The 13714-nt window shown below is 38.0% G+C and overlaps 1 protein-coding gene across 1 annotated transcript in view; it reads left to right on the forward strand.

Moving 5' to 3' along the window:
* pcdh11 (protocadherin 11) overlaps nucleotides 1–13714 on the forward strand; it is a 239962-nt gene that overhangs the window by 13675 nt on the left and 212573 nt on the right. The window contains 4 exon segments of the mRNA XM_028459226.1: nucleotides 1470–1505; nucleotides 1508–1606; nucleotides 1608–1664; nucleotides 1666–3984. Of these exon segments, the coding sequence (XP_028315027.1) occupies nucleotides 1470–1505; nucleotides 1508–1606; nucleotides 1608–1664; nucleotides 1666–3984 (2511 nt within the window).

Below are 13714 nucleotides of genomic sequence, written 5' to 3' on the forward strand. Positions count from 1 at the left end.
TTTGAGTAATGTATGCATCTTAATCTCATTTGATAGCTGTGCCTAGACAGAGTAATCTAGAGCCACACTATGTGCAGCATGAATCTTATCGCTTTACTGAGGATGCTTCTCTTGTTTTACCATGAAACTGCTTCTGACTCAAAGAGCTTCAAAGGGCTTCTTTGTTCATAATGTGCATGCAGCTCATTCATGGGCTTGATCTTTTAGTTCTCCTCCCTCTACCCTGTATTTCTCTCTCCTTTTTGCTACCTCTGTCCCTTGCTTTCTTTTTCTTACTTCTTCTACGATTCCTCTGTGTCCTTAATTAACAGAGTATATTAACCACAATAGAATTATCCATACTGTAAAAACGTTTATTTATTTGGATGAAACGCTAATCATCTTAGCAGTCAGCCAATACCTCAAGTTTCTTAAAGTGTTGATGCTTTTCTTTACATTTTTTACAGGCTCTAGTTTTTCTTTAATCTTGTTCTGTTTAAAAGCAACAATCCTGTCTTTTTCCGGAATTGTTTTGCTTTTCTTTCTTTATTTTACAGGAACCTGATCTACTAATGTATTCAAATTGGAGTTTAGAGATTTTTCTTCCTTTATTTTTGTGTCCTTGCAGTCTTTTACGCTCATTATTAGGGAGTAGAATAACTAACCCTTCTTTAGCACAAGAAAACACCCATCATTATTAGGTTAAAGACATAAGGAGCTCTTTAAGATACGTTTTTTCCTTTTCTTTTCTGACTACTACCTGCTTTTTACTGTATCAATTTTGAAAGGGATAATTAGCTAGCGCTTTCTCCCCTGTGCAACAGAAGAAAAAAACTTCTTTGAAACAAGTTGCTAATTAACATTGTTACACACCTCGCAAACTAGAGACAAGTAGGGTAAAGCCATGAACCTGCTTCTTTCATAAAGATGTCTGATTGGTGTTCTTGACATTCGTCAAAATGTATAACGACTACAAATTAGTGTGAAAAACTCCAGGATAAACTTCAACAAGCTGCTGTTTCCTTAAAATAGATGAAGAAACCTCAATGCCCAAAAAAGCTTTCTTGCAGCATCTGAAAAAAGATAACTTTGTTTTCGGAATTTGACAATAATTGTGGCATTTTTTTTTTTTTTGTGATCAAAACTTTTATTGAATTATTGGGGGGGGGGGTACAGACATATCCAGAAAAGTACATACTGACAGGATTTTGTTGGCACAAAACATAAAGCAGGCAGGTAAATTAATCAGCTAAAGTTCAAGAGATGAACTTGGATGAAAAAGAGTTCCATGCTTGAACAGTCACTGGTCGAGCCTTGTTAAGACGTGCAGTCGTAAATTGTGGCATTTTAACAAAATATTCACTAGAAACAATAGAACAGACAAAAGCAAAGAGGGTTTTTACAGTAAATCAATGTTTTATATCTTAATTATGTGTTTATTCCCACAAAATAACTATTACCCATGCATATTTATTTTCTCCTTTGCAGAGTGTGAATGAGGTTTGGTCTTAGACATCATCGAGACCCCCCCGAAGGTGACAAGTGGCCACAGTTAATTGTTCAACAGAACCTGGATCGTGAGCTGAAGGACACCTTTGTCATGAAGATAAAGGTCGAGGATGGTGGCCAACCCTCCTAAATCCAGCACTGCCATTCTCCAAGTCACCATTTCTGATGTCAATGACCAATCGGCCCATCTTCACAGGATAGCGATTTGGAGGTCACGGTACCAGGAGAACGCTCCCATGGGGACAATCAGTTGCTCAGCTCCATGCCTCAGATGCAGATTTGGGCTCCAACGCACAGATTCACTTTGCTTTTAGCAACCAGGTCTCCTCCTCAACCAAGCGTCACTTTGCGATCAACAGCTCTACGGGACTGATCACTGTGAAACAGCCACTTGACAGGGAGGTTACTCCTGTTCATAAACTCATTGTCCTGGCCAGTGATGGAAGCTCCACCCCGTCCAGAGCCACAGTCATTGTAAATGTAACAGACATTAATGACAATGTTCCATCAATTGACACTCGTTACATTATCAACCTGGTTAATGGGACTGTTTTACTTTCTGAAAATGCACCTCTCAATACCAAAATTGCCCTAATTACTGTTACTGACAAGGATGCAGAACTTTATGGAAAAGTTGCGTGCTACACTGACCATGATGTTCCTTTTCGGTTAAAGCCTGTGTTTAATGATCAGTTCTTACTTGAGACAGCTGCCCCTTTAGATTTTGAGATGACTCGAGAATACGCAATTAGGATAGTAGCCTCAGATCGTGGCAGTCCTCCCTTGAACACCTCAGCTATGGTCTTAATTAAAATCAAGGATGAGAACGACAACGCACCCATCTTCCCCCAACCAGAAATCCAACTTTCAATACCGGAGAACAATGACCCATCTACACAGTTAATAAAAATCAGTGCTACTGATGCAGATAGTGGACATAATGCTGAGATTATTTATACCCTTGGCCCAGATGCACCGGATGGGTTTAACATTGACAGACGATCAGGAATTCTTTCAGTTGGCAAACGACTGGACAGAGAAAAGCATGAGAGGTACTCATTCACTGTCATAGCAAGGGACAACGGCTCCGCATCCCTGCAGAGCAATGTCACTGTCAGGCTAATTGTCCAGGACCTTAATGACAACAGCCCGGCTTTCACACACCCTGAGTACAACTTTTATGTGCCTGAAAATTTGCCTCTCTATGGAACTGTTGGTTTGATCACAGTAACGGATGCAGATGCCGGAGATAACGCTGTTGTAACCCTTTCCATTTTAAATGGCAAAGACAATTTCATCATTGACCCTCAAACTGGTGTGATCAAACCTAACATCACCTTTGATAGAGAGCAACAAAGCTCCTACACGTTTATGGTCAAGGCTGTTGATGGAGGACAGCCTCCAAGCTCCTCCTACGCTAAGGTCACCATTAATGTTGTTGATGTCAATGACAATCGCCCTGTGTTTGTCATCCCATCCTCCAATTATTCATATGACCTCGTGCGAACCACCACCACCCCAGGCGCTGTGGTCACCAGAGTGTTTGCTATTGACAATGACACAGGTATGAATGCTGAGCTGCAGTACAGTATTATTAGCAGCATCATCATCACGTCTAGGGTCTCTCCTCGAGGTCTCTTTGCCATCGACAGAATGACTGGGAACATAACACTGCAGGAGAAAATAGTCACAGCTGATCAGGGACTGCATCGGCTTGTTGTCAAGGTCAAAGATTTGGGCCAGCCCGAGTCATTACATGCTATCACATTAATACACTTGTTTGTCAATGACACTGTGTCAAATGCAACCTTTATCCAAGAGCAGCTGCGAAAAAGTATGGAAACACCCTTGGACCGTAACATAGGGGACAATGAAGTAACACCTCAAGCTAATGGATATGTTATTGTTGTTATAGCTATCATAGCAGGAACCATGACTGTCATCTTGGTAATATTTGTGACTGCCTTAGTGCGTTGCCGGCAGACATCCCGGCACAAAGTAGTACAAAAGGGCAAGCAGAGTGGTGAGTGGGTGTCACCCAACCAAGAGAACCGTCAGATCAAGAAGAAAAAGAAGAGAAAGAAGCGATCCCCCAAGAGCCTTTTGCTGAACTTTGTGACCATTGATGAATCTAAGCCCGATGACCCATCTCATGAGCATGTTAATGGTACGTTGGATCTTCCTGTGGAGCTTGAGGAGCAAACCATGGGGAAATACAACTGGGCTACAACACCCACAACCTTTAAACCAGACAGCCCAGATTTAGCTAAGCATTACAAGTCGGCATCCCCTCAGCCTACATTTCAAATAAAACCAGAAACTCCTGTGGCACCAAAGAAACACCACGTGATCCAGGAGCTTCCCTTGGACAATACATTCGTAGTGGGCTGTGACTCACTCTCCAAGTGCTCATCGACTAGCTCCGACCCATACAGTGTCTCAGAGTGTGGCTGTCAGGGGGGATTCAAGACTGCAGGGCAAATCTCCACCCGACAGGTAATTCACGACTTCCTCTTTAAACCCACCCTCACAAATTCCTCCTCACACTCCCCTTGCTATCCCTTAGTAGGTGATATGACAGGGGGAAGGTGGGAACATGAACCTGGGGAGTTTTCAAACACAGGCCATCGTCATGTCTATATGAATGTCATATATTCTTAAAACAGGGAAGGTTTTAAATGACACAATCAAAGTATTACCTGTAGTAATGATTAGCAAGTTTTTAAAACCACAATTAATTTGCATTTTTTATCTTGAAATCAAAATTGTGACCAATGCTTCAGAAAATGTAATTTAAACTTGACTTGATGGCAATATAAAAGGGAACAAAAAAGACCGCAATGGCCGTGAACACTAGTGATGCATTTTAGGTCAAGGACAAATAAAGCAGGGTTTATTTGACTGAGGGGTACACAGAAATGATGTGATACTCTAAGTGTGGGAGTACCATTAATTTAATTAAGTATTCAACTGGGCAAATTGTCAGAAGATAATTAGACAAAAAACATATTGATGTGCGAAAACAACTTGATGAATAATCCTACTTTCGGTTGCCTTTTGTCCTCAAAATGTTAAGTGCCGTCTTAACTGCGCCAGTGAGGTTTTGTGTGAGCGAAACTCATTGGAATGCCAAGGTACAGCAAAGGGCTCATGATTCCCTAAGAGATATGTGCCAAATGCGAAGTGCTCCAATAAATAAAAAGTGGCAAGGGAAATAAATGTAAATCAGAGGTAAGGAGAGGTGGCCTTGCTCAGTGCTGACAAGCTCAGGCAGAGCGCTGCGGGCAAGACTGAGTGCTGCTCGGGGCGGAGGGTTGGGTGATGGGGGGTTGGGTGATGGGTGGGTCGCCAAGATCAAGGTGACGCAGAGCTTTGAGACCTATATATTCAAACACCAAGGGAACAGTAGTCCATAAAAAAGCCTGCTAGGCCAACATTGCATTTAGCACATAAATGCTCTACTTTTATGACCCCAATTATTGTTATAAATGGAATATGTTTATACACATTTTCTAAATACACCCAGAAAGAGGAAAAAAACACAATGATTTCACAACAAAGGTGTGTCTCATGGATGTGTTGTAGTATTTCTTTGACAGGACATTGAAAAATGCTGTTGTATTTCATGATGTGACTTTAGACTTGTCCATTCCTTTATGATAAAGGAACTCAACAATTTGTACACATTTATTCCCACAAATTTGAGTGTTGTTTTTGGTCTTTCTTCCCATGGCCTTGTCAACCATGCTTTGTTTTTTGTTGTTTTGTTTTTTATTTAAAAGATTTTGTTGTTGCTTGATGCCATGGCTTTTGTTTTTGTTACTGTTTAGAACATGATTATAACGACTGCCATTCATCCAACTCTGGGTCAATTTCATTATATTGCATCAATAATTGATTATTTCTGATGGGGTGCTTGTTCTTGTTTGTGTCTCGCCTTGTATTGCACAGTTTCAAATGATTTTCTCCTGTTATTTATTTATTTTTTTTTATTTTTCTTCGCTTCACTTATGCTTGTATGTTACATCCAGCCAACCTAAATTTAATGTCGTAGTAAATGACTCCTGATCCTGTGACGTTTTGTGCTTAGGCTAATTTATAAAGACACCCACACAGAGTTGATAGTCATTCCTTCCTTCCACCTTTTATTTGAAACCCTGGTTAAAAAGCTACGCTCTGTCATGGCACATTATACATAAGCCTACTTAATTCACCCGCTACCAAAGATTTAATCCATAATGTGTTTATACGACACACTGACGACTTGTCAGAATGATTTTCCTCTCTCCCAAGTAGTGTCTGCTCTGAAATATGCAAAGATATTCAGCCTATGTTCGACATTGCTGAATTATCATCCATTATTAATTGTATTCAACAAGGATAATAATTGATTTTTAGTTTTTTTTTTTCTTAGACTGGTGATTGGAGGGGGGTATTGTTGTGCAAATAACTTTAAATCAATGATAATTACTAAAGATGTGCATAAATTCCAAGCTGCGTTTATATCACACACTTTTTCAGGCACAGTTATTCACCAATCTGGGTGAAAATGTCTAATACTTCGCTGTCAATTACATCCCATATGCTGATTTTTTTAAATACTTTATAATAAAAAAAAAAAAAATACTCTGTCTGATCTAATTGATTTTACCCACCATCCACCATCTTCTGCAGGGTATCTAATCTGTTTCTGTCCCCTTAAGCAATTGACAAGTGATTCATCCCACTTAAGACATCAGATTCCCACCAGTTTAATGTGTGCTTATTTAAAGCCTGTGTCATAGAAGAAAAAATAGCATGAAGGTTTGCCTGATGAGAATAGGTGCATGCAAAGGTTAATTAAATGCACTAAAGGGTTAATCACTCATAAAACAGATTGATTAAAATCACTATAATTGGTTTGCGAATGAGGCTGAAAAGGAGAAAATACTCACTTTAAGATTATCATGGATTCTCTCATCCATCCTCGGGTGAGCGAGGCTCTTCAGATGTGAAATAAAGTGACAGCCAATGACCACCAGCCCTGTTTGTCAAGACCTGATGATGATTTCTCTGTTTTTCTTTTGGTTTTTTTGGTTTTTTTCCTTGTGTTTCTCCAATAAACCTGCCCTAAAATAACATTTTAAAGTCCTTTCAAAAAAGTGTGGATTTGACTTTTATCTGAAGTAGTAAATACAGTATATATATTTTCCCAGCAGTGGGTTTTGTAAAGCTCTCTTTGAGTGTGTGACTCCTGGAGCTGCAGTTGCAGTTGCTCTGTAAGTGGAAGCTTTTGGTCTCTCTTGAGCGTAATGCCTAAACTCTAAAAACTAAGATCACAGCAGAATGTAGAAGTTCCAAATAGCTTTACGCTATCATCAACTAAAAGTATGTAGGTGAAAATAAAGCAAAAGTGGAAAAAAAACACCTAATGAATAACAATGGAGAATAAAAAAAAAAAAAAAAAACACAGGAGAAGGTAATTACGATTGAAGGTCATGAGAATGTTTTCAGTGACTTTGCAGATGTAGCTGATAAAGAGTAAAGCTTGTAAAAACACTTCAGAGACCACAGATATATGTGCCACCATATGGCTTCATTATGCAGCCGGAGCTGTGTTTGCAAATGCACACGCCTTTATTCCCTCCCCTCTCTTCCTAGTTTTTATGTGTCTCATCATTTTCATTTAACCCCTACCCCTTTAGATATTAGAGGTCAATCAGCCTCCAGTGATGAGAAGCTCTTGTGAGAATGTGTGCTTTGAAAGAGTGGGATCAAATGACTAGTACTCCGCTTGAGCGATCCAGACATTGCCGTGAATATGGAGATAATAAAGGTGTCTGATACGTTCTTTATTTGGCCTTTAGATCTGAGGCCAGGAAGGAGGATGGGGCAGATGTTGAACCTCCAACACTGGGGTTCTCCACTGGTCTGGCTTTAGTTACCCACCGTTGTGAATCAATCACACTATTCCAAATAGAACAGAAGGCAAGGCAAATGTATTTGTACAGTGCATACATAGGAAACTGGCAGCCCTCGGTCTAATTTTGTGTGGCCCCAAAACAAAATTGGTTGGATGTTAAATGAAGCCCAACGTAACACACAAAGCTCCAGAAACACCGAAAACTACAGCAAAATGTCAACAAAAGTACACAAAATGATAACAAAGACACACTAGACAACCACTTAAACACAACATGACTACAAAAACAACAGCATATACAAAGGGACTTCATAGACACACAAAATGCCAACAAAAGTGCACAAAATGTATCAAAAACACACGTAATGACTCAAAAAATACACAAAAAGGCAACAGAAATTTGCAGTATTGACAAAAAATAATACAAAAAGAATTAAAAACACTAAATGTCTAAAAACTCAAAAACTCAAAAAACACCAAGAAAACCCCCGCAAAAGGACTACAAAGACAAAATCCTTTATTATTTCCTGTATTAATGCTCAGATTGGCCTTTATTATAAATGGTGACATGATAATGTGGCCCTTGGATCAGACAATCACATTTGTGTGGCTTTGCTCTGATAATAGTTGCCCATCTCTGGTATAGCACATTTCATACACAAGGATATTCAATGTGCTTTACATGAATAAAAAGAACAACAAAACATTTAACAGTTTGAAAATCAATGAGAGCAATTCAATCAGCAGTAAAAACATTAAAAATCAGCAGTAAAAAAACTTTAAATCAACAATAAAATGAATAAAAAGCTCTGTCTCAATCATACGCAGTAGAGACAAAAGAGTGCCTTTAGCTTGGATTAAAAAATGTTCACATTGGATGTTGATTTCAGCTCTGTTGTTGCACTTCTTTGCAGCATAACAGCTAAAAGCAGCATCACCATGTTTACTGTGAGCTCTGGGCTCCACTATCTGACCTGTTTACATAGATCTGAGAGACCTGCTGGGTTCATACCTGACTAACATCTCACTGATGTATTCTGGACCAAACCCATTCACAAATTTATACACCAGCAGCAGAACTTTAAAGTCTATTCTGAGGTTGACTGGAAACCATTGTAAATACTTTAAAACTGGAGTACCAAAATAACAAGTGTTGGAATATTTACCAACTGATAAGGAACTGGTTAGTTTAACCCTAGTGATGAAGTGTAGTTGAATTACAAATAGTGGTCCTGCTCATTTCTAGAGATTATACTGTATGTTATGATATACTGTATATGATTTTTTTTTTTTTTTTTTTAACAGGGGTGTCCAATACAATTTAATATTGGATAGTAGTTCGATATCAGTAGAAGAACAATTTTTTATTTTTTGTTTTAAATGAGTATCGGGTCATATCGGCCTACATCTAAAATCTGTGATACAAGCAGTCCATTCAAGACACTTCCAATACATTTTCTCATACATGACTATGACTATTGTTCTCTGATTCAACAATATCACATGAGCAAGCCATTCCACACTACAAAACAAGTAATAAAAATATGTACAGTATGATATCATATTTGTTCAATATCTCGTAATGGTATCATATTGGAGGGGAAGTAGTTGTATCGGGAAAGTTTCTATCTTATTGTCGTGAAAACATTTACTTCCTCATTGTTGCCACCTCTTGTTTACTGTTAGATTAGTAATACCCGTGAATTAGTAAAAATAGCCCCTTTTAGATCCATGACTTACATGAGTTGCAAACCTCTGCTCTAACATCACACAATATTCGTGAATTATAATGAGAATAAACGCCTCATTTACTTTGACAGTTGTGTTTTCCTGATACTAATGTAAAGAAAGACATTCTTGGTTTTACAATTTTGCCGATGTAATCCAAAATAAACAAATAGATTCTGAAGCTCGGAATAATCTAAACTCTGTGCTATGGGACTCACCAATGAAGAAAAAAAAAAAAAAACTGCTGGTGCTTCCTGCGAGACAGCAAGACCATTTGCAATATTAAACCCCCGTTTTAGCCTCCTCATTAAATCCGATGCCCCTGCCAAGTCCTAAAAAACTCATTCTTTTTTTTTTTTTCTACCATGATTTTTTATTGTTTTCAAATCTCTCGTTTTGTTGAGTCATTGCATCTGTAATCATTGTGCCGCCTTCTTCTTCGTCTCATTCACGGAATGTGTTGCTAACTGTGTGGGAAACACAAGGTGTCATATTCTGTACATATCAGAGGATCCACTGGCAAGGGTCCTAATGAAAGAGTGGGCCTAAATTGATCCAAATGCTTTTTGAGCGGGAAATGAAGAGTGCTGCCCTGGTGTGGTGGGAGAGAAAGAAAAAAAAAAAAAAAAAAGACAAATTGGGAGTGGTGATTGGATAAAACTGCAAGGCTCTGATAAGTACAGGAAGATGTGAAACATGTAGCATTCTTCAAGGAAAAACCTCACGAGGTAACCGATCGATTGCCAGTCATACCTTGAAGAATGCTATTTTATTACTGATCTTTTCAGAGTTTCTTTTACTCGTTGTTTAATGTAGCCTTCCATTGATAAGGCTACAGCCACGGCTATATGCGCAGAGCTCAATGATTTTGTAACGACAATCTCCCTATATCTGTCTGTCTCTCTATATTTCAGGAGATGGCACTGAAACCACCACACTATGGCACACTCTGTGGCACAGGTACAGCCCGCTCCCACAGGATTAAAATCAATCTCTAGCTCCCACTACCAAAAGAGAGAAAGGGCGAAAACAGAAAGAGAGGGCAGAGGGAGGAAAAAGAAGGAAGGACTGAAGAGGTGACACAAGTACTTTATTGTCTCATCAGCCTCAAATCACACCTCTTTGAGGGGAGGGGGGTGGCGGGGCGGGGGTTTCCGGAAACAAAGAGACATGCTTCGAAACTTGAAAAAGCTCCTCCTGTGACTGTGAGGAAACTCTGAAATGCTTTATTAGGTCTCCTGCTACTATTAACCTGTGTTAGTGAGGATGACGTCGTCCTGAACTCTACTTGTTCCACTCCAGCACTCGCTCTGTAAAATAGTCGTCGACTACAGTCCGTAGGTTTGTAAACTATGTTCATATGTATGTATGTATATCTATCACAGAGTCGATGGTGTTTATATTTATGGTTTACATTTATTTGCCTTGTTGTTTTTTCAAAACTATTTTATTTTCTTACTATTTGTCGTGGCTTTCTATGAGCTTGCTCATGGAATTAATGACTTCTATTGGATTTATGCTGCAAAGCCTTCAACCTCGTTAGGCTTACGTCTTATATATATATCGTGAAGATGAACTTTCACTGCTTTCATTCGACATTGATGTCACTGTGTTGGTGATGAGTCTCTCTCCAACATTGCAGAAACATGCGTGACTGCATAACTGCTTTTTTTTTTCCCCCAACAGTTGCTACTGATCACAAAGCTGTTATTACATGGGAAGGGAAATGGTAGGACAAGTTTAATACTTTGAGCTAAGCCACAATCACAAGGGAATAACTGCTAGGGGTTATAATCAAAAGCTGTTTATGTAGGGCAGATTTGAGGAAAAGCTAAGCCTAACCTTTTGTGTTTTGCTTTAAAAAGTGATTTAACCTGTGAGATTTACATTAAAAGGGACTCCAGGTTTTTAAAAGAAGACGAAAAATAATCCTCATGCAGTAGCTGATGAAAGTTTAGGAATAAAAAAACAAACAGAATTTGACTTGATGCACTTATTATCTATTATCATTATCAAACAGACTGTATGAAAAAATTAAAGAAGGTAATCAGGAATGAATTTTTAAAAGCAATATGTTGCCTTTTGATAGAAAACTTGCATCTGTTATCATTGTTTTTTTTTTATTTACCTCACTCATAAAGTCATTATTGTACAATATGTCCTTAGTAAGATCATTTGTGTGGCATATACCAGTAACTGGCTTGATGGGTTAGCGGCATTGTTGTTGTCGTCCTGGTAACGGCTAAGTAAAAGACTTTCTTAATAGATAAAGCCAAAATGGCAACTTCAGTACACATATAAATAGAATTAGATACATTAAAATAGATGTAGTCTGTGTAGCCAACTGTAAATGTGCTGTTGGACTGGACAAGAGCCTTTTTTCGGAGAGACTCTATATCGTTGTTTAAAATGACATTACAGCAGTGACCAGATGCCTTTTTGGGTTGTTTTTTTTTTTTTTTTTTTTTTTTTTAGTTTTATTTGAAGATTGTACAGACTATGTCTATTTTTAATGCTTTCAATTGTCCACGTGTTGCCTCTTCCGAGGCAGGTTGTTATTATTTAAGAAGGTATGTTTATGTAATTATGATATCAAATGTATTCACTACTGCGTAGGAGCCACAGTATGAAATTTACATAGCAGCCTAGCACTGTGTAATAACTAGATTTGCCTGCTCTTTGGTGATGGTGGTGGTGGGGAATGGGGGGGATAAGAAAAAAAAAACAAAAAAAAAAAACACATCATACATGAAGGAAGCCTTTGTTCTTGTAAGGGAGACAGAAAACCTCACTCTTTTTTTATTTTTATTTTTTTTTATGTGAAGTACAATATGCACCTTACATGATCTTTGTAATTGACTTTGATTTGCAAGTGTGGAGAAAACTGTAAATGTTTTGTTAATGTATGTGTGCGCTTTTGAAATTTATTAAAGTCTTTTGCATCGTATTGAGTATTTTGATGCCTCTTCTTGTGCCTGGTCAAGGATAAACTGAGACAAAGTATGGTTCTGTTGCGTTAAAATTACTGGTAACTGAAGTTCTGTACATAAAGGCTGACGATACGCTGTTATTAGCATTAATACGGTGTCACGAAGGCTGTCATTTAGTGTCATTCGCTAAATTATGACACCTTTGGAGCTATGTTGGCATTTTTTGGGGGGTTAGGTGTGGGGATCTAGTGGGATTAGGTGGGTTAGGGGTTATGGTTAAGGTTAGGGTAAAGAGTAACTAAACCCCTACTTTCTCCTGTCCTGCCAATACAGTAGGAGGGAAATTCCAAAAATGCCTTAATTATGGGCGGGGCTCCTGGGGCAGTTAAGACACGCCCAGTCTATATTATAAAATCTCCAATGAACAATTTATACTATGCTAAATAGCAGCTCTGTTACCTCCAGTGCTAGTTTTTATGAAAGGGGCGGGGCTAGCAGTGCTTGTTTGTGAAGCAAGATGGTCCCAAAACATCACATGATCTTGTTCTCAGCCAATAGCAAACATCTATTGTAATAGCTGTATTTTAACCCATAGATGGCAGTCACTGTGACATTTTACAACTAAATATGACAAATTGGAATGCTTTGACTAAAATGTTGAGAGTTGGACCAGGATCATTTAATAGCACTACTTCATGCCCAAATACACTTGTATTCAGCAGCAAAAAGTGGTTTTGAGGTTCAGTTACTCTTTAATGACAGCCTTAATGACACATTCAAGCTAATGACAGGTGTCATATCCTAATAATGACAGCGTAATGTCAGCCTTTATGTATAAAACTTCAAGTAAAGTGTTTATTAAGTAATTATCAGCATTTTGTCTGTTGAAGTCTGTGTGGATTCATTTGTTTGAACGTCATGGGAGGCACAGAAGAATGCATGCTGCCTATTCTACATTCACAGGGTTCGGGTTAGATCCTTAAAAAGTCTTAAAAGGCCTTATGAATCTAAAAATAAATCATTAAAATGTCTTTCAATGTTTCAAAAGTCTTAAATTTTAGAACATAATAAGTATTATTTTATGATTGTGATTAGTCTCACATTTCTAAATAAATGGTAACATTTTCTTTTAAAAAAAAAAAATGTATAAACAACATGGGAAGATGTAAATTTAACAAAAAAATTACCTGTTCCAACATTTTTTTTTTCTCAATGGTTTTTTTTTTCTTTGTATTTTTGTTGTTGCTTTATAGATTTATGGCTACTTTTGTAGTCATCTTGTGATTTTGATTATTTCGATATTATTATTATTTTTAATTTTTTTTTAATTTATTTATTTTTTTACTGACATTTTGTATATTTGTGTGTGTTTACTTTGGGGGCAGCCAGTTCCACATCTGGACTAAACACTAGAAAAAAAATACTTTAACCCTTTGTAACTGATGTGGCGTCGTCCCCACCCCCCCCTTTAAAAAGTCTTGAATTGAATTTGACTAAAGCTGTAGAAGCCCTGCATTCAGCTTCGAAATAGAGACAAGATGAATAAGTGGTTCAAATATATATCACTAATTAGGAAGTGATGATTAAAACGAACATGAAGCAATGTGAGAAGACATCCTTTGAAATGCACAGACATCCAGGATTAGAACAAACGCTGTTGTTCCAC

This window comes from Gouania willdenowi, chromosome 10, assembly GCF_900634775.1.
Source record: "Gouania willdenowi chromosome 10, fGouWil2.1, whole genome shotgun sequence".
Taxonomy (NCBI): domain Eukaryota; kingdom Metazoa; phylum Chordata; class Actinopteri; order Blenniiformes; family Gobiesocidae; genus Gouania; species Gouania willdenowi.